This window comes from Muntiacus reevesi, chromosome X, assembly GCF_963930625.1.
Source record: "Muntiacus reevesi chromosome X, mMunRee1.1, whole genome shotgun sequence".
NCBI lineage: Eukaryota > Metazoa > Chordata > Mammalia > Artiodactyla > Cervidae > Muntiacus > Muntiacus reevesi.
In genome coordinates, this window is record NC_089271.1 from 141990669 (window position 1) to 142013285 (window position 22617).

Here is a 22617-nt window from a genome sequence, read left to right on the forward strand (position 1 = left end):
CAGTACCTAGCACAGTACCTGGTACACAGTAGGCACACAATAAATATTTGTTGAGTAAATGAATTAATCTAATCCTTCCCATGTTAGTGATAACTATACCTTTCCTTCCTGTTTTGGAAACCAAATTAGAAAGCAAATAAGTAAGAGTGACTCAGTTGCAAAAAAGAAACTTGAATACCCTCTTAATGTTTTTAAAGTAAGTTGCAAAGTTTGCACTTTAAATGTTATTACTGACAATTACTACAGACAACTCCACAACTGAACTTGTCACATGAGTGTGTCATGATGCTACTTGTAGGATTTCCAAATAAAATATAAGATGCCAAGTTAAATTAAAATTTTATATAAACAACAAATAGATTTTTAGTATAAGTATGTCCCAAATATTGCATGGAACATCTTTATGCTAATTTGGGACATACTTACACAAAAATATGCTAATTGGGACACACTTAATGGTTTTTCTGAAATTCAAATTGAACTCTGCATCCTGTATTTTTATTTGTTAAAACTTGCCACCCTAACTACATGTGAACTGTGTGACCTCTTGTGCTCAGCCTTAAAGCTTCCAGCCTTAAAGCTCAAAGATTCCTCACTTTCTCCCAGTGTCTTTCTCACTTCTTTTTCTCACATCTCCTCAGAAATTTTCATCTAAGAGCATTATGGACAACATTTAGTTTGTCTATTTCTGTGTCAAGCATTTGGTTGGTGAATGCTCTTTAAGGTCTACGTGGACCATGTATCCCTTCAGGCCCTGGTTCATTCTGGCTGGCTAGGCCTTTTCCAAGTGAAACCCAAAATGCCTGACCCCATCAGTCACATGTGTGTAGGTGTGTGAACACAGTTTCATAGTTTCACAGATGGATGGAAATACCTTCCTGAACTACTCAGCCATGTCTGGTGTCGGCTTCATCCTTAAAGTGTGGCTGACAAGTCTCACCTGGTAGGGAGCCTTGAGATCTTTTCTTCTCTTCCCAGAGCCATTCATTCATAAACTCATAGAAATGCACATTAAACATGGGACAAGACTAAGCTGATTCATTGGAAAAGACCCTGATGCTGGGAAAGATTGAGGGCAGGAGAAGGGGATGACAGAGGATGAGATGAGATGGTTGGATGGCATCACTGACTCAATGGACATGAGTTTGAGCAAACTCCAGGGGATGGTGAAGGACAGAGAAGCCTGGCATGCTGCAGTCCATGGGGTCACAAAGAGTCAGACACGACTGAGCAACTGAACAACAACACCACAACTAAACTTGGTTTAGTGTGTGTGTGTGTGTGTGTGTGTGTGTGTTTAAACTTCAATGAACAGGTTTTGTTTTAGAATTGCTCAAAGTAAAGCCAGACTTTAAAAAAAATTATATTTATTTTTAATTGATTGATGGTTGCTTTACAATATTGATTTGATTTCTGCCATACATCAATATGAATTAGCCATAGGTATACATATGTCCCTCCCTCTTGAACCTCCCTCCCACCTTCCACCCTTCGCCACCCCTCTCGGTTGTTACAGAGCTCCAGTTTGAGTTCATTGAGTTATACAGCAGACTTCCATTAAGGCTGAACATTCTGTATTATTGTCACCAAGTACAGAAACCTAGGATGACACAACTGGAGGCCAGGCTTAGTGGAAGAGCACAAAGATTTGGAGTCAAACCTGTGTTTGAATTTGTGCCACTCCCAAGCTGTGTGACCTTGAGTAGGCAAACTGGTAAACCCCTGTGAGCCTCAGTTTTCTCGGCTGTGACATAATGGTGGTAATGGCGCCTACCACTCAGTGTAGCTGGGACCGTCATGTGAGATAGCAAATGTGAAGTACTTAGGCAGGCACATAGCAGATATCCCATTGGTGGGACCTGTTATTATTAATGTGGCCCCAGACTAGTTATGATCCAGCCTAAGAGGCTTCTCTTGGTTTCTGGGCTCTGAGGCAACTGGCAGGGATTGAAGGTTATAAAAGTGCACCTCTGCATCTTGCATTATTTTTCTTTTTAAAAGTTTAGCTGTGCACTGGAAAGAGAGGCCCTGCTTTGAATCTTCGCTTTGTCACTTAACTACCAAGTGCTAACCAAATCCAAGATTCAGGTTTATTTTTTTTTTAATCTGGAAATTTTATATATAATTTTTCCTTGTTTCAAAAGTAGTTGTGAGAATTATATCTATAAGAAGGTTGTTTATAGAAGGTGTACATGCAAATGCAAGTTATTGTAAAGTAAATAAACTCATCTTGATAAAAAAAAGGAATAAAAAGTAATCTTACCAACACTCATCTTTCTTTTCCTGAATTGAATTCCCAATTTCAAGCTAATTCCTGGAATTGGTAATATTGGGTTCAGTGGAAGAGAGTGAGGGCTGGTTTCTTATCCCAAGTCTGATACCTAATTTCCTATGGTGAGGAAGTCACTAACAGCTGAGCCGTCATTTCCTCACCTTTAAAATGCAAATTAGTCATCACATGTTCACCTATGATGTAGGTACCATACTATATGTTATAGTTATAAATAACACCAGGTAACATATTGCTATATTGAGCATACTATAAGGGCCAAGCACTTTGCTAGGGGCACTATCTCTAACCTCCCAATACTCAGTGAAGTAAAATATTATTATCCATACTTTATAGTTGAGGAAATTGAAGCTTAGAAGGTTCTTTAATTCATTCAACATAAAGGTGAGCAAACCAACATCATCTCAGAGAAACTTACTATCTAGGGGTATAGGTGAAGACATAAAGAAAGCATTGTAGTATTGTGTTTGTGTGTGTGTTGTTACATATACCCATACATATAAAACACCTAGTTCAGATCTGTGGTCGAAAATCAAATGAAGTTTGGAGTGACAAGTGTTTTGAGGAAATCTGACATTAAAACAGAATAGTTTTAAGTTGTATGAAAGCAGGATTGAGCAGCCATTTCAACAACCATTTACTGAGCTAATTCAGGAAGTATTTATTATATTCCTAGAGCTGTCTTTCCTGGCACCAGTAGAGTATTAACAAGCCCTAGCCTCTTTTTTTAAAAAAAATTGTATTGATGTATAGTTGGGCTTCCCTGATAGCTCAGTTGGTAAAGAATCCACCTGCAATGCAGAGACCCCAGTTCAATCCCTGAGTTGGGAAGATAAGGGAAAGGCTACCCGCTCCAGTATTCTGGCCTAGAGAATTCTATGGACTATACAGTCCATGGGGTAGCAAAGAGTCGGACACAACTGAGTGACTTTCACTTTCATTGTTGATTTACAATGTTATGCTAGGATCTGCTGTACAGCAAAGTGAATCAGTTATACATTTACGTATATCCACTCTTTTTAAGATTCTTTTCCCATATAGGTCATTACAGAGTATTGAGTAGAGTTCCCTGTGCTCTACAGGTCCTTATTAATTATCTATTTCATATATAGTAGTGTATATTTGTCAATCCCAATCTCCCAATTTATCCCTCCCTGCCCTTACTCCCTGGTAATCATAGTTTGTTTTCTACATCTGCAACTCTGCTTCTGTTTTGTAGATAAGTTCATTTGTACTGTTTTTTAAGATTCCACATATAAGCAATATCTATATTTGTCTTTCTGTGTCTGATTTACTTCATTATGACAATCTTTAGCTTCATCCATGTTGCTCCAAATGGCATTATTGTGTTCTTTTTTATGGCTGAGTAATATTCCATTGCATATATGTACCATATCTTCTGGCCCTAGCACCCTCCCCTTTTTTTGGTCACACTGCACAGCATGTAGGATCTTAGTTCTCTGACCAGGGATTGAACCTGGGTCCCCTGCATTGGAAGTGCAAAGTTTTAGCCAGGGAAGTCCCCCTAGCCTCTTCACAGCATCATCTCTTCTTTCTTCTGAGATCTGGTCACAATCCTAAAACCCGTACGTTTCTTCCCAAACCCATTAATGCATCAATCATCCATTGATTCTACTATCTGAATATTTTTTTACTGCATCTTACCACCTGTGCTCACTTTCCTCCTTAAGAAGCCTCGATTCCATGGTCTATTATTTCAATGACTTCTTTCCATACACCTTTGAGTCCCTTGCTCCTCTTTTCCTTTATTATTCTCACCTAGCAGAACCCAACCCCTGATTACATCCAAGTCTTCTGCTAATCTGCATCTGTGCCCATCTGGGTTAACAAGGCTAAAGAAAACCTCACAATACTGGTAACTGGTATTCCTTGAAGTCCATGATCACTCCCTTAAGGGGGGCCTTAGAACTGCATCATGGTTCTACCACGTTTCCGTAATTCTCCTTTCTTAAATTGCTCTGGTCCAGATCACCACCTTGCTGAAATTTCTCTGGTCCAGATCACATTACTAAATCCGTTGGTATATTCTTATCTCATCCTTACTTGACTTATCAACAATTTGGTACATTGTATCATCCTTTTCTCCTTGAAATACTTTCCTCACTCACCTGCCAGGACCTTTCCCCTTATTGGTTCTCTACCTATCACACTGGCTCCTCCTTATCAGGCTCTGTCTCTGGTACCTTCTCGTTTTCTCTTAACATTGAAGTGCCTCAGTGCTCAGTCTTCTCTCCCCTTTATCTATGTTCATTCCCTAAGTGACCTCATCTAGTCTTGTAGCTTTATATAATACCAGTGGTGGCAGAGATGGTGCTCACCAAATAATCCCTGTTTTCTTCTACTTTCCATGCTATTAGGTTGTCCCAATGTGTTTAGTTTTTGTTAAGGAAAATATGAACATGGTCAGGGCAATTAAAAGCAAGATGGTGGAGTTGCTTGACAAAAGTAGCTTGAATGTCCAAATCATCTTTGAAAGAAGCCACTAAGGAGAGGTGCCTGTACCTCATTGGGTTGTAACATGAGCAAGAAGTGAACCTTAGTTGTGTTGAAATACTGAGATTTGGGGCTTGTTACCACAACATAGTCAGGTCTATACTAAGGTACCACGTGCATATCTCCAAGCTAGCCATCGTCCTTGAACTCCAGCCATCTACTTGATTTCTCATTAGATGTCTAATAGACATCTCAACACCAGAATTCCTGATGCCCCCCAAAAGTTTTTTCTCCATCTGAATAAATGATAATTTCATGTTGCTAGTTGCCTAGTTCAAAAACCTTAGAGTCATTTTTTTAAATTTTTTATTTTGTTTTGGGGTATAGCCGATGAACAATGGTGTGATAGTTTCAGGTGAACAGTGAAGGGATTCAGCCATACATATACATGTATCCATTCCTTAGAGTCATTTTTGGTTCCTCTCTTTCAGGTATATCCCACATCCAATCCATCAGCCAATCCTAGCTATTCTGCCTTAAAAATGTACCCAGAATCCTCCTACTTCTGCCAGTTGTTATAACTACCCCTCTGATCCAAGCCTCCATCTATTGGACCACCACAACAGCTTCCTAGGTGGCCTTCCTGTGTCCATCCTTGCCCCACCACAGTTCACATGAAGCTAGAGTGTCACTCCTATGTTCAGAACCATTCAGGGTTTTTCCAAAGACAGTTGTCCATAAAAAGCTTCCATTCTCTGGCCCCTACTACAGCTGTGGCCTCATCATCTAACCCATTCACCTTACCCATTCCTTTCCAGCACTCTGGCCCCATTGCTGCCAACAGGGAAGCCCAAGAATTGGATTTCTAACAGATTTCCAGTGCTGCTGATGCTGGACCAGGAATTGTGCTTTAAGAAGCAAGGTTCTCTGCTCCAAAGTCACCTTTGAGCAAAGCCTTCCCTGACTTCCCTATATAAAGTAACAACCTGTTGCCAATACTTCCTATCCCTCTTACCCTGCTTTATTTTCCTCCTTAGTACATATCATCTGACAAACATGGATGTAATATTTATTTGTTTACTCTCTGTGTTCCCCTCTGGATGATAAAGCACCTGGAGAGCAAGGATTTGGTTTCCCTTGTGGCTGTACAATGCAGCCTCTTTCTCCCATGTCTAGCACAGTGTCTAGCATATGAAAGAAGTGAAAGTAAAGTGTTAGTTGCTTTAGTCACGTCTGACTCTTTTGTGACCTCATGGACTGTGGCCCACCAGGCTTATCAGTTCATAGAATTCTCCAGGCAAGAACACTGGAGTGGGTGTCCATGTCCAGGTGCTAAAGAAATACTTGTGGAGTGAATGGTCAAAAGATAATGTTGCACAGCCAACCTTCTGTGAACTAAGCTTCTGGAGGAATTGCTCACAAGGATAACTCACGTTTGCCAACCATCCAATCACTCCAATAAAGCTGCTCTTAGATTCCATTTTGCTTCCTGTGTTACCTTTTGTGTGGTGGTCATCCCTGCCACTACTCATGCCAGAAAACACTGGTGATGCCTAGAAAAGCACATCGGCTTGTGGAAGGAATACTGTGATGTCATTCTTTATTTCAGGAACCCAAAGAGAGAGGGAGGAGCCCAAGTACACCTGGTATGACACTTGTAACTCAGTTGTTCTGAGAGTGATCATTTCATAGCCCTTACTGAGTATCAGTGGACAAGGGCTATAGAGAAGAATAAAACAGAGTACTGTGTCCAGTTTGATTGGCAGAACCAAAAAGATTGAGGCAAATATGGCAATGCACCCTTAACAAAGAGGAGGGAGTAAGAACTTCTGCCTGAAATTGCCAAGAGGGAAGAATTTGAGGGTGCATTCACCAAGAAGATGGTGTTTAAGCTAGACTTTAAGAACGAGTAGAAGTTCAGTCTGTCATAAGTGGGAAAAGGGATAGGGAAGTCATTTTAGACAAAGGAACCAGCATTAGCAAAGGGATAGAGGTGTGAGGTAGTAATAACATTAAAAATATTTACACAGACATCATCAAATCCAAATAGATGTTCTAACTAAGCAGAGTAGACATCGATCATAGACAATCTGGTGTGGCCATATAGTTGCATACCCCTTAACTGTCAGCTCCAGAGAGAAACCAAAGTGTTACAGAAATGCTGAGTAAAACCATAATTTAAAAAGACACATGTACCTCAGTGTTTCATTGCAGCACTATTTACAATAGCTAGGACATTGAAGCAACCTAAATGTCCATTGACAGATGAATGGATAAAGAAGATGTGGTACATATATATGATAGAATATTGCACAACCATAAAAAGGAATGAAATTGGGTCATTTGTAGAGTTATGGATGGACCAAGAGTGTGTCATACAAAGTGAAGTAAGTGAGAAAGTGGCTTCCCAGGTGGCTCTGTGGTAAAGAACCAATTTGCCAAGCAGGAGATACGGGTTTGATCCCTAGGTCCCCTGGAGAAGGAAATGGCAACCCACTCCAGTGGGAGTGGGAAATCCCATGGACAGAGGAGCCTGGTGAACTACAGTGTGTGGAGTCACAAAAGAGATACAACTTAGCAACTAAACAACAGCAAAATAGGTTGACCTTTTCCCTATAAGCCTTACTGTTTGGTTGAGGAAACAAGACTCTCAGCCTAAGGAACATTGTAAGGACACTTGCCCAATGCGTGGGACATGCTGAGTGCATGCTGTATCTTTTCCCTGAATTAGAGTAATCATGAAAGAAATGGAACTTGAAATTGGTCTTGAGAAGTATTGAATAGAGGGAAGAATATGGAATTAGGATCAGAAGTGCTACGGTCTACTCTCTAGCAGTGTGACCTGGGCCAAAGTACTTTCCTCCAGTGTTCTCATCTGTACAATGGGTGATTTGGATTAAGCTAATAGTTCTTAATTGAAATATTCTACTCCCAGGAGGTATTTTGAGAGCAATTTTGGTCAAAATGATTGGGAAAAGCTCTTAGGTAGGCACCAAGTATGATAGATGTTCCATACACTACAGAGAATTGTCCTTCATCCTATGCTACATTTAGAAGACCTCTGGATATTCATGGAGGTGAAAACTCTGAACATAATCACACTTTACTTACTGAAATGGATGTTTATCTTTTTATTATTACTAATGAAAACTACCCAGTAAACAAAGATTGAATTTTTTTCCCCCAGAACTTTACCATGAGTTATTCACCATTTCAGACAATCACTACACTAACAACAACTCCAATTGTGGTACTTGAATCAGCAATACCACATTCCAGAATCATTCTGCTTCAGCAGATGGTAACATTCCTGATGATTCTGCATCTAGCTGTTGGCCTCTGATGACTTCATTACATCTTCTAATAAAGCCATGTATGAGCATTTACATATGAAAATACATATTGTTTCATTATAAATGACTTTTTGTTGGAGTGCAATTGCTTTACCATGTTGTGTTACTTTCTGTTCAGCAAAGTGAATCAGCTATATGTATATGTATATCCCCTCCCTCTTGAGCCTTATAGATGACTTTTGTTTTTTCTTTGCAATATAATTATGGCATAATAGGTGCTTTTCAAATTATTGCTTACATCTTCATTATAACTTATTCTTATGGTTTTCTTTCCATGAATCAAGAAAGAACAATAAATACTTATAATAAAAAATGGTATGCTGCTATGGAAAACAGTATGGGGATTCCTTAAGAAACTAGGACTAAAACTACCATATGATGCAGCAGTCTCACTACTGGGCATATACCCTGAAGAAATCATAATTGAAAAAGACACATGTACCTCTGTGTTCATTGCAGCACTATTTACAATAGTGAGGACTTGGAAGCAACCTAGATGTGCCTCAATGGATGAATAGATAAGGAAGTTGTAGTCCATATGTACAGTGGAATATTACTTAGCTACAAAAAGTAACACATTTGAGTCAGTTCTAATGAGGTGGATGAACCTACAGCCTATTATACAAAGTGAAGTAAGTCAGAAAGAGAAAGACAAATATCATATGTCAATGCATGTATACAGAATCTAGAAAGATAGTACTGATAATCCTACTTGCAGGGTAGCACAGGAGACACAGGCATAAAGAACAGACTTTTGGACTATGTGGGAGAAGGAGAGGGTGTGATAATTTGAGAGAATAGTATTGAAATATATACATTACCATATGGAAAATAGATAGCCAGTGGGAATTTGCTATATGACACAGGGAACCCAAAGCTAAAGTTCTGTAACAACCTAGAAGGGTGGGACAGGGAGGGAGGTGGTTTCAAGAGGGAGGGGACCTATGTTGGCCAATTCATGTCGGTGGATGGCAGAAACCATCACAATGTTGTAAAGTAATTATCCTCTAGTTAAAAATTTAATAATAAATAAATAAATAATGATGTGCTGGTCTGATAAGAGTTAAGAACCAGCGTATTCAGTGATCTCTCAGGGCCTTTCCAGTTCTAATTTTCTGTGGGTATAAGAAATGGTTGGATTTTAAGAGCGGGAGAAAGCATTCCACGATGGGAATGACACCAGTGATGTAGCCAGGTTTAGCAGGGGTTAACGTGTCTGCAGACAAGCCAGGATAGGGCAGAGACTTCCTCCGTGCTTGATCTTGCCATGTTCCCTGGAAGCCACTCCTTTTATTTCCTCCACCCCTCAGTGTAACTGAAGACTCCTGCGGGAACTGCCAGGGCCAGCATTACAGGAAATTGCCTTGTGGCCTTCTCTGGTTACTTTCCTCAGTGACAGAAGACAGTGATGGCTTCCTGTCTGTTAGCTGGGTGTTTCTGCCTCCTTGTTCTGCCAAGTTCCTAAGAAACCTTAGCTTCTGCTCCTTACATTTTTGTGCAGCTCCTGTTATTGGGATTTTTCCCCACTGTCTTGTCCAGCTCCCTTGCCTCCAACCTCCTTGCTCCATACTAGAGATCTGAAAACTTTGGGTCCATAGTAGACAAATGTTATGGGACACCTAAAGGGCGATGTTTGAAATTAGGCCATAGCTACAAACAGATAGCACTTCAACTTTGGCAATGCCTGTTGAGTCCACTCCCTAGAAAGTGATGAATGTATCATCTGGTTACATACTGGTTTTATTTTCTTCTTACTAATTATGTGTGTTCATTGAAGACTACTTGGAAAATACAGAACTATATGGAAAAGCCAATAGAAATGATCCATCATCCCAGGAAATATAGTACTCAACATTAGACAAAGGGAGCACAGCGTCAGCGAGGATTCAGTTCAGTGCTGCTGTCTCCCTATTCTCTATTCCATCCCAGCCTGCAGCTTCTGCCTCCCATGGCACCTCTTGATCTCACCCTTATGAAAACTTGCCTGTCCTATATACCATTAAGTGGAGGGCAAACTGGAAAGTGTACAATAGCACTTACCATGTCAAAGGCATAGGAGAGAGATAAAATATCTCATATCAGGAAGGTGTTTGGAATCTAAAATAGCAATATTTTGTCATAGCTCTGCCATCACTACCTTATTACCGAGGTGTTGTGGTGATAAAGGGTTGCGGGAATGTCTAAAGAGATAAGAGACCATCTGAGAAATTCACAGTGCTCCCTGGGAAGCAAGAAAAGGCTCACAGTACAAAGAGGCAAGAATGATTAAGTGTGAGGCTGGCTCATAAAAATGCCTTTCTCTTTTGAAAAAAAACAGCCAACATGAAACAAACAACAACAAAAAAAAAGTTGGATGATACTAAATCCATCCCAGAGATAAAGTTCTTATTTCAGATAATAGTTAGAATTTATGTTTTGCTTTTTCCCCAAGGTGGATAGGGTCAGAATGGCAGTTTCCAGATTTTTGGATCTTTGCATTGAGACAGAAGACTTAGAAAACACTAAGACATAAGGATTAAGATCAAGGCATTGGAATCAGCCAGACCTATGTTCAAATTCCAGCTCCATGAGGTCATCAAACATTTGTCACATTGGGAATGCAATGTTGGACAGCACAGATAAGGTCCCTGCTTACATGGATCTTACATTCTAATGGGGGGAGACAAATGTTTAATGTTGAAAGGTAGCATCGTGGTATGACTGGAAGTAACTAGGGGCTGCTTGGGGTTGAGTGGCAAGGAAAGGACTCTCTGAGAACAGACAGTTGAACTGAGACTTGGGTAATAAAAAGTGGCCAGCCATCAAAAACATCTCTGGGAAGAGCATTCCAGGCAGAAGTGACAGCTGGGGCAAAGGCCCTGAGGCAGGACAAGTGAATAGATTGAATACCAGTGTGACTGAAGCAGAGTGAGCCAGGGAGAGAGCAGAGGAGAAGAAATCAGAGAGGGTCAGCACCTGGCAGGTCATGTAGTAGGCAGTGGCTTGTAGAAATTCAGCTAGTAATCATTATCATCATACAGCAAAGAAGGAAAAAGGATGTTGGAGAGTTTGAGGGGATACTGTACAATATCACCTCAGGAACTTGGATCTGACTAACTGGGTCCAGGGGTGTCACTGTAAGGTTTGAATGCTGTGCTGAAAGTGAGGCCTAAACAAAACAATTCTGAGGGCAGAGTGCAGGGTGGGTATTTTCATATATCATTACATTGCTGGCAGTTGAAATTTCTCTCAAGTTATCTGCTACAGCCACTGCTTTCTCAATGAGTGCAAGGATAGATGTTCAGTGGGACACAGGGTATGTCTAGAGACTATTTCCAGCCCCATATAGAGAAATGCTCTTGTATTTTATGACTGGAATGTCTACTGATGAGCAAGTATTTAAGTCACAGTTCCCCAACCAGCTATCAAACTGGCTCTTTAGTGAGTTATGTTGTGATTTGGTTGCTAAGTCTCTTTGCAATCCCATGGACTGTAGCCCACAAGTCTCCTCCATCCATGGAATTTTCCAGGCAAAAATACCGGACTGGGTGGGTAACCATCTCCTTCTCCAGGGGATCTTCCCAACCCAGGAATCATTGTACCCACATCTCCTGCATTGGCAGAAGGATTCTTTATCACTCAGCCATCTGGAAAGCCTTAGTGAGGCTTAGTTAGACATGACTTAAAAGGGTGCTTGCTTAAGATGACTTTTTATTTCATGTGACTCATGACACCATCAAGTGAGATGATTAAGCTGCTCTGATTTATTTGGTTAGTAGGAGTGTGGCCACGGATTATGCTCCCTGGGCAGCATTGCTTCTTACTTTACGTGGTGCACTAACTTTTTTTCTATTTTCTTTTTAATAGGGAGAGAAGAAGCCCTATGGGAAGCCATGTGGGGGCCAAGACTGCAATGGGGGCTGTAAGTGCTCTCCTGAGAAAGGAGCCAGAGTAAGTTGTTGCTTTCATTGTTGAAAGACAAATAGTCACAGGAACCGATTTCTGAAGTGTGTATGTTTTCTTTAGAATTAAACTGCTTAGAATTTACTCTTGTGACCTCATGGAGCAAGCAAAGTGATGAGGACCAGCTGGAAGGAACTTTGCAAACGAATGATAGACAGAACTAGATCAGTCAGTCTCTGAAGGACCGGGAAGAGGTTTCTTTCATTGACTCAATGCCAAGGTTTCCTCCAGGTTTCATCTGGAGTGTTTCCAAAAGGCAATTAGGTTGTGCAGATTATGATATGTTTGTAGATACATGTAAATTTCCATAGCTCATTTATATCCACTTGGTCCTTCCCTACCACTCTGGGGAACAAGTGGTCTGATTGTTATCTCCAGACTAGGATGTGATTCATCCAAAATCAAGGGTATAGGGTAGCCATAAAGTCTAAAAATAGAGGTGATTATACATAAAGAATGATCTATGACATGTTTCATAACATTACATGATTTATTCAATACATTGTCCTTTAATAGCCATGCCCAGTTCAAATTGTTGTGCAGATTGCAATGAGCACAGTGCCTTGACACAGCATTTCTATCAATCCTCTATACATATGTGTGTATTGCCCTGGATGACTTGTATTTTTGATTTGCACTGAATAAACCTGCACCTTCAGTATAACTCAGCCAAAGGATTCAAGGGGATTCAATCTACAAAACAATAAAATCCAATCTGTTAATATGTTTTCTGAATTTATGGCCACCTGGTAGAATTCAGATCTTCCGACTTCCAGCATTGTATCTGCATTCTCATCACACTCAAACAAGCCTAAGCGCTTACATTGTCAAAGAAAGGTAGCATTAATAGGTCAACCAAACCCTCAAAAACAGCTGAACGGAGAACAGAGTGACCGCTCCACCTCCTCTTTCATTATCTTCCATTTGCAGGAAAGTGAAATGTCAAACTCTGCCAGAATTTGAAGGGAAAGTATAAAAAACCATCTCTAAATCAAAAGGGGCCAGACCTATTATATATTAAAGGCACAGACTTAGAGAATCATAAAATATCAGAAAGGAAAGATATCTTCATGAGCTTCTCATCTTAACCACAGTTTGTATAGAGGAAATATACTCTGAGAAGGAAGATGACTTCCCAGGGTCACACAGCAAATTGATGACAGATTCAGACTATTACCTGGGTCTTTTGATTTCTCGCCTATTTACTTTACCCACTGCTGTCTCCCAGGGAAGTCTTGTTCACTCTAGCCACTGAGACCCATGCTCTTGCCTCTGATCTACAATCAGGGAACACTTTGGAAAAAAAATAGTAATTCTATAACAAATATGTGAATACGTTCTTAAACAACAGCAAGCAACACAGACAAAGCAAACATCTCCCTTGATGTTTTCTCGGTCCCACAATTGTCTTTCTGGTCTTTCCTGTATGTGATCAAAGGTATGTATGAATATGTATAAAAATATTGGGTTGGCCAACAAGTTCATTCAAGTTTTCCTATATGATCTTATGGAAAAACTAAAATGAATTTTTTGGCTAACACAATAGTTTCATTTTCTGTTTTTGTCCAAAATATAACAGTATGTGTATATTCTGTGCCTTTTTTGTTTGTTTGTTTGGTCAAATGACATGTCCTTAAGATCTTTTCCCTCTACCCCGCAGTTTAAATTAGCCATTACCCTTTTGGTGAACACTTGTTGTTTCCAAATTTCTGCTATTTTAAAAAATGAAAGTGCTGCAGTGGAAATCCATGAACAGGCCTCCTTGTACTCATTTTTAGTATAGATATAAAGGATCAGAATTACTAGATATAAGGGCAATGGGCATTTTGAGTTTTCAAAGCTACAAGTACCCCACAGATTATCTATTCTAATTTATTTGCACTCCCATCAGCATTGTTGTTCAAGAGTGCCCAAGTTTGTGTACCCTTTCCAGCACTTGACATTTTTGCTAATGTGGGTGAAAATCATTCCAATTCCCAGACTATATATAAGCTTAAGCATCTTTTCCCATATTCATTGCATGTTTGTATCTCTTATGTGAATTTCCTGGACATATCCTCTCCCTATTTTCCTAAGGGGTGATTCTTATGGATTTATTTTACCCCAAAAAAAGATACAGCAAATAAAAATGGCTCAAGTGGAAGCAGATGAGATTTGAAGTTTGACACAGAAGGGCATTTCCTGATGGATTGTGGGGGGTAGGAAGTTGCTCGGACCCTGAGAAACTGAGAAATAGTTCTGAACTGTTTGTGGGGTTGGGGAGAATTTAAAAGTAGAAATTCTTGTATGTTCTGAACAGAGGTCAGTCCTACACCAGGCGACCATGCTTCTGATGACCTCATTGTTTCACCCCTGGCTGAGATTTTGATCTTTGAAGATGGAAGGCAGTGGATTTCCTCTGTGAGGAGCTCTCATCTGGATTTCAAACATCTGGGGCCCTAATCTGGCTTCTCCTTTGAAAACATGAGTGGTTGAAGGGGCATGGGATGGAGAAAAATAGAATATCATCGCATAGATTTTTTTCTTCAATATTTAAAAGACTCAATATCCACACAGTCAAATATGTTCCTAAAAGTTTGTTTGTGAAAGCCTGAAGTTTCTGGGAATGTTTGTCGAGGTTTGTGAACCAAACCAAACTGTATTTCTTGAGTCAAGAGCATGGATGTCCTATTTCCCAAGGAGACCAAGAGGCCAGCACACGTGGGGCCGATCCAGAGCACACGGGTGCTTGAAGCTGCCCGAGCAGCCAGGTCTTTTTACTCATCCTCCCTACCCTCCTGCGTTCCCAGGGGCAAGCAGGATTGTTTAAACTGGCCCCAGAACCGTTGATCCTGCAGGGCAGCCCCTCAGTACCCCTTTTGTGCAGATGTCAGAAAGATTTGAGACTGTTTTCCTTAGCCGAGAAGAGGGCCCCATTTGGATTTCAAGCTGTTCCTCTCAAGCTCTGTGGGTTGGGAGTGGAACGGAACGTTGGGTCACCCCTGAGATATGCCACAGCCCTTGGTGGGCCTGCCTCCTGCCTTGGGGAGACATTAAGTACATAGCTTGCTGGACAGTGTGTATTTTTTCTTTGCCAAAGGCCTCTTGAACTGACTAAGACATATACACAACCCCTAGCACTCCTGTGCGACTAGGATCCAACTCTTTGGGGCTTAAGTCATCTCAAACTGATTTCTCGAAGGTATACCCTACCTGTAAAAAGTCCTCGCCCAACGTTGCTGCACCACTTTGTGCTTTCCAACACATCTTTTTCTCAGGGTCTGTATCACAATCTGTATGCAACAAATAAGCTGTTAAGTGACTTGTCCAAGGTCACTAGCCTGTGGGTGGCTAAATCATCCTAGTTTAGGAGAATGGCAACTTTTTTTTCTTTTTGGCTGTGCAGGATCTTAGTTCCCTGACCAAAAATCAAACCCATGCCCCCTGTGGTGGAAGCACAGAGTTTTAACCACTGGACCACCAAGGAGGTCCCGAAAATGGCAAAGTTAAAAATGACATGCCTAGTAATGTTACATAAAAATGTTCTCCCCATCTCCCCTGGACATTTAAATTTGGATTTAATCTTTGACTTCCAGCTTTCTTTCTTGGGGGTAAGTGTTTTTATCTGGAAGAAACATTCTTTTTTTCCCATATTTTAATTTTTAAAAACTTTTTATTTTGTATTGGGGTATAGCCAATTAACAATGTTGTGATAGTTTCAGGTGGACAGCAAAGGGAGTCAGCCATACACATACATGTATCCATTCTTCCCCAAACTCCCCTCCCACCCAGGCTGCCACATAACATTGAGCAGAGTTCCCTGTACTGTACAGTAGGTCCTTGTTGGTTATCCATTTTATATATAGCACTGTGTACATGTCCATCCCAAATTCCCTAACTATCCCTTCTCCCAAGCAACCTAAAGTTCATTTTGTAAGTCTGTGAGTCTCTTTCTGTTTTGTAAGTTCATTTGTATCATTCCTTTTTAGATTCCACATATAAGGGGTATCATATGATATGAAAGAAACATTCTTTTGAGTTGCTCTCCTCCCTAGTATTTTTTTTCTTCTGCCATTGGATTGATCAAATCATTGTAGGTTGGCATTTCCATCCCTTGCCCTTTTTCCCCCCTGGATTTGAAAGCTGTCCCTGCATTATACTCCACCAGTGTGCTTTCTGAGTTGGGAGCAGGCAGGACTGCTGGTTTTGTTCTGAGCCTACTATTCCTTACTAACATTTCAGAGTTTTCCATTTTAACAGTGTTCTAGTGTTTGCATACAGCGTGGGGAGCTCCTACTTATCCGTGCCACCTAAGGGTGCATTATTGCACAAAATCTCAAACTCTGGGAAATGTTTGGATGCCCCCCAGATAAGGGCTGTTGGCCCCTCTTTTATGACCTGGGAAGCTGTGTCCTAGCTAGAGAGCTAATGCGGCTAGCCTGAGTTTCACATGAAACAGCCCAGGTTTCTTAATTCTTTATCTCTGGCTTGCATCATGCTGCTTCTTTGGCATGAAGTGTGTTTCCCATGAATTCCAGAGCTCAGATGCATTCACCACCAGCCCTTAAATTTACTCTCCTCCTGCAAACAGCTGGCGTTCCCTGTGTCAGCTGACTGGTGCCATGGCTACCGAGAGGCCGTTTCATTTTTTTTTTTCCTGAATCAGGGCATTGCTGTGCACATCTTTCCCTTCTCGCTGGGTGCCCTCCCCCACACCCATGCCCTGACTCACTACTACCACAGACACCGTGGTCCTTAACCTCTGTGGGTCCAAAGCGACAGCAATTCACGCGCATGACCTCCTGGGGTGGCCAGACCTTGTTCCAGTTACTTGCGCTCAGGAATCTTGCCTTCATTGCCCACTGACTCCTCACCCCTGTACAGGTTGGCCTCACTGCTCACGCTGGTCACCACTAACCTGCCTATTGCCAAAAACAATGGGCGTTTTTCATTCTTACCTTCTTTGACTTCTCTGCTGCATGAGACACCTCCTTCTTTCCTGAAATGCTCTGTGCCCTTGGATGTCATCATGCTTTACTCTCCCTATTCCGACTGGAATTCCCCGGGGTTCCATCCTCATCCTACTTCCCTTCTCACTGTAGCTCTCTCCCAGGAAAAGTGAAAGTGTTAGCCACTCAGTCATGTCTGACTCTTTGCGACCCCATGGACTGTAGCCCACCAGGCTCCTCTGTCCATGGGGATTCTCCAGGTAAGAATACTGGAATGGGTTGCCATTCCCTTCTCCAGGGATTTCAGCTACCACCCATACAATGATAGATATTCAGTCTCTAGTTCTAGCTCAGATCTTTCTCCATAGCTTCAGGTCAGCACTGTCAGTTTCTTGCTGGATATCTCTGCTTAGAGTTTCACTGGCACCATAAACATGTATCACACAGAATTCAACCAGTAACCCCCACCAGACATGATACTTTCTAAGTCCTACCTATTTCTTCCCCATCTCAGTGCATGGCCCCACCAAGCACTCCATTCATTGCTCAAGCTGGAAATCCCAGAATCATTCTTATCTTCTCTTTCTTTTCCCCACTATCACCTCCATTTCATCATCAAATCCCATCTATTTATCTTTCTAAAGAAAGCTCAGAAAATCCATCCACATTTCTTCATACCTATTTCTTCAATCCAGAGCTGTATAGCTTCTTGCCTGAGTTCCCTTAATGGCCTCCAGACTGCTCTCCCATCCTCCAGTCCCACTGTTTCCCATCCATTTGCTACTCTCCTGTCATCTTTCCAAAACATAAATATGATCATGAAAATCTTACTTAAAATCTCTCAATGGCTCCCCATAGATCTCACAATAAAATCTTAACTCTAGTAGGCTTATCAAGTCCTCCATGGCAGGCCCTTGACTTCTCTCCAACATTCTCTTTCATCACAAGGAGCCTCCCTCTTCAGAAAAAGAAACAAGACAAAACCATACACAAAAATGGACTATTTACAGTTCACAATACCTGCTGTGTTTCTTAATGTGCTCCAGGTTTTATACCCACCACTCCCTTTCCATGTCATTCCTCTTTGTATGTGCTTCTACTCTCTCTATCTTTTCTCTGCTGACTTGCTTCTATCTACCCATCCTTTGAAACTGAACACAGACTTCACCTCCTGAGAAGCTCTCCATGATTAATGGTTATCCACTCTTCTCATCCTGAACTGCAGTAATCTAATGATTTGTCTGCTTTCCATTATCTTTATGAAGTCCTTAAGGGCAGACTTGGTGTCCTTAGACTCTACAGGGGCAGTAGGCACTTACAAACTGTTTCACAAAGGTCTGACCAACCAACTAGCCAATTTGTTTGGGTATGGTTCCAGCCTTGCTCATCTGAATTAGCTCTTAAGTTGCTATGAAGTAGATGAGAGTCTCTTCTAGGGAGGAATCCATTCTGCTAAAAGAAGGCAGAGAGCCAAGGCAGTCATTTCCATAGCTCTTCTCAGTCCTGTTCACTGTAAGAATTGCAGCTCTTTCTCACACTCTGGTTCCCATAGCTTGCTTTGGGATTCTGCTCTACCTAACTCCTCTGGGTTTTTGACCTTGACCTCTTCTTCTGCCTGATTGCTTCTTTCTCAGTGTCTAGTAACGTCAGAGACTTGGCAAAATGCTGTTGTTTAACTACCAGCAATTCATTCTTTTTCCAAGATGAGGACCTCTTCATGAATAATTGTGAGTAAAAGATAATTACAAACTTTCTTTTTGACACTGCTTTCACCCTTCTCTCCACCAAACCTTTTGCTTACAGCCTCGTAGCCTTATGGTTGATGGTCTTCACTTGGCCTTGCTCTTCCTTGTGGGGTGAACGGGAAAGTGTCTGTGCAGGGAAGTAGCCACTGGGTGTTTAAAGGTAGGGGAGAGAGGTTAAAAAAAAACAAAGATCCCTGTGTATTTTAAATATAGTTATTTAGGTCAAGGATAATTGATGATAATGTTAAAAGTCAGTGTCTCTGCCCTGAGTCAAGATGCAGTCGTAGCCCAGCAGATGTTTGTGGTTATCTTAATCCTCTCTTTGATCACACAGGGACAGTATGGGATTTCTGGAATATATTATCTGTACTAGTGAGGGAGGCTTCTGTTAGAGAAGGAGCCAAGGAGCTGGAGGAGGAGATAAATACACAGCTGTGGAGTCAAGGGCACTGCTTTAGATACCCAGAAACAGTGCCAGGCCTGAGCTCTGCCAACTGGATTACATTAGGCTGGTGCTTCCCCCTCTCAGGGTCCCAGTTTAACCATCAATAAGTGAGGGTTGGGCAGGGTGATCCCAAAGAACCCACCCGCTCTGATGATCCAAGTCAGACCCTGTGTTACTGTACTGTGACAGTTCCTTGCCCCTAAAGTGTCTTATCGCACTTTCTAGTGTTGCAGTGAGATATGGAGGGCCATGTTTGACAGTGTTTTACCTTCTGGAGGGGTGTCTTGGCAACTGCCTCAGATGGAAATTACTTGCCGTGGCTTTTTAGTTCCGATGCTGGAAGCGCCTAACAGCTGAAGTTGCTCCCCTGCAGGAATGCACTGTGGTCTCCTCCTTGGCTATCTGGCTGGTGTGATATGAAGACACTCACAGGGATGTCGCCTTGCCACACGCACCCCCCCCCCCACCTTGATATCTTCCCTCCCTGGCCAACTTGCAATTCTAGCTTTAGAGACCCACTCCTTGTGTTAAGCATGGCTGTATCTTTGCATTGCTTGAATCTGTTGCATAGGCTTCTCTGATAAGAGGAGGCAAGCTTATCCTGAATACCTGGGGAGGAGCAGTGTGCACAAATCTTTAGGGACTTCCTCAGTTTCCTTGTGCTGCCCTGTTCAGCCATATGTCAGAGACACTGGATATCAAGACATGGGTGAGCATCTCGCCCACCGATGTGTGACATGGTCTCTCCTCCTAGGGTCTGCCTTCCTCTTCCCTCCCCAGCCATATACAGGAAGTCCCCTACACACAAGCAAGTTCCATTCCAAGAGTGCGTTGTAAGTCCAATTTGTTCTTAAATCCAACAGAGTTAGCCTAGGTACCCAAAGAATACAATTGGTTATGTAGTGCTGTGCTGTCATAGGTTAATTATACTTTTCACCCAAATAATACATAAAAAACAGATAAACATAAAAATAAAGAAAACATTTTTAATCCTACATTATAGTACCTTGAGAAGTACAGTAGTACAGCACAACAGCTGGCATACAGGGGCTGGCATCGAGTGAACAGGTAAGAAGAGTTGCTGACTAGAGGACGGAGAGGAGGTGGGAGATGGTAGAGCTGAAGGATTGTCAGCAATAGGAGACAGAGGGCAAGCTGCAATTTCACGCACACCTGATGTTGATGTATCACATGTTTGCATTTTTGAAAGTTCACAACATGAAGGTTCATATGTAATGGACCTAATCCTCTCTCCTCTTCTTGCTGTTTTCTGGTCTCTAACTGCCTTCTTTCTCCTTCCTGGCTTCTCTCCCTCTGGCTCTAGCATCGCTAGCGCTCCATCACTCATTCTCATTTTCCCTAGCATGGCCTCCTCCCCTCAGTTACTTCCCTCTGCTTTCAGTGGCCTGGGCTTGCTTCCTGTGTCACCAGTCCCAGTTTTTTCTTCTCTTGGAGCAGGCATGACAGCAGCAGGAGATGGGAAAGAGAGGCTGAGATGTACTTTACAGAGGCGTTGCACTTCTCCAGAGATTCTAAATCTCAAAATGTGGATCAGTGGTCTCCAGAATTGGTGGGGGTGAGGGAAGGGGAGGTTGGCAAAATCAGTCCACTGTAAAATCAGCATAAAAGAAAATATTATGATTTCTATTTCCATTTAAATTGAAAATGTCCAGAAAGAAATTAAGATTTGGATTTAAATGATTTAATTTATGTAAAGTACTTAAAACAGTGTGTAGTACACTGAGAGCTATCTAAGTATTAGCTATTATTATCATCACTACTATTCAGCCTTTCAAATATGTAATACACTTATTGCCACTGGTACCCTCTGTTGCATATGCTTTGTAAGGTATTCTGAAGGAAGAATGGGAGCCCACAGGTAGAAGGGTTGACCCTGGGCCCCTTACTTTTTTTTTTCCTGAATGTATACCAGAGATATTGCTATCTCCTTGGGTCCAGTTAAGCGGATTTCTAGATTATACAGTCTAACTACATTAACCCTCACAAAATGGGCAAGTGGCTTAAGAAGATTCCTGCAAATAAGCCATGTATTGAAGGTAATGCCAATGATGTAAGAACATGAAAATGGCAGTGCTCACATTTCTCTTACTCCTCGAATGAATTTTTCCATAAGCCTCACTGTGAGGGAAAACCCATGATAACCTAATCATATGTGACAAGAAGTCAGCAAAAAAGTAATTCAGGGATAATCAAAAAGACTACATGAAATATGGATTTATGCCCATTGTCAGTAATGAAATATCTTGCCCTAAGTGCATATGGTGCCTTGAAATATTAGCTAATAATATAATGAAGCCATCACAATTAATAAGACATTTGACATGTCATATATTTCATCTTTATCTCATTTTCTATTTATTGTGTGTGTCTCATAATATATATGTGTGTGCATATATACATATATGCAGAATAGGACGTGTATATAATTTATATAATTACTAATAATATAATGTGTACACATATAAAGCATGCTATATTTTTTTAACTGCAAAGCATGCAACCAGGAAGATAGCCAAACAACCAACTTTAGAGCCTCACCTTAATAACTGTACAGAAAATAAAGAAATGGGAATGTCAGGAGTTGGGAGAAGTGAGACAGCAAAGAAATTTTAAGATGATAAAATCTCAAACCTGCAAGACTGGATCCAAGCCCCAAGTGGCATATCATAGTTTATAAAAGGCTTTCCCATCATGCACATGAATGCTCTTTCCCTCTCTTTAAATATGAAGACTTTTGGAAGAAGCCATTTCGGAGAGGTGAAGAGATTTTCCCAAGGTCCCTTGCGAGTAGCGTAGCAGAGATTTGAATCAATTATTCTATCCCCCCTGTTCAGTGTTCTTTCTACCATGTCAAATGTCCTCTTAATTTCATGGCCGTAATCAGCTGAGCTCATCATGGTCGGATTGTTATGAATGGTAGAATAGTTGTAGTGGAGAAAATCTGCCAAAGAGATATAGACCTGATATCAACAAATCTATCATCCTGCCCCCACCTCGTGAGAAATAACCCCTGACCGCATGTATAGCATCTGTTTATATCCTTGTCTGAGTTTTTAAATGTTCTCCTAGTATCTCAGTCTTTTAAAAGTTACAAGAACTGAAATCCATGTATAAGGAAAGCCTGGTTTTCATCTGTGATTACAAGTCTTCTGAGGCATTACATAAATTTTTACAGCTCTGATACAGACCTGTCCCTTTCTGCATGCCACTCACTGTATAGAAATTCTCTGCAGTGGAGTTAGAAATGTGTATAGATGAAACAACCAACTATATGTCAAGGAAATAATATAGTGTCTTTTCTGAGAAAACTTGCATTAATGGAAGTCTTCCAAGAATGTTTAACAAAATTAATTGCATGGCATCTCTTCTAAGCTATAGAAGTCGATGGGAAAGAATGTGCATTGCTTTGCAGAAATTTGCCTTGCTATCATCTTTTCAA

At 41.2% G+C, this 22617-nt stretch overlaps 1 protein-coding gene across 1 annotated transcript in view; it reads left to right on the plus strand.

Annotated features, from left to right (window-relative positions):
• The first annotated feature begins 1763 nt into the window (after positions 1–1763).
• The window catches only part of COL4A6 (collagen type IV alpha 6 chain), a 191758-nt gene continuing 170904 nt past the window's right edge, over positions 1764–22617 (plus strand). Inside the window, exons 1-2 of the mRNA XM_065916897.1 lie at positions 1764–1799; positions 11944–12027. Coding sequence (XP_065772969.1) covers positions 1764–1799; positions 11944–12027 — 120 coding nt within the window. The remainder of the gene's footprint in view (positions 1800–11943; positions 12028–22617) is intronic.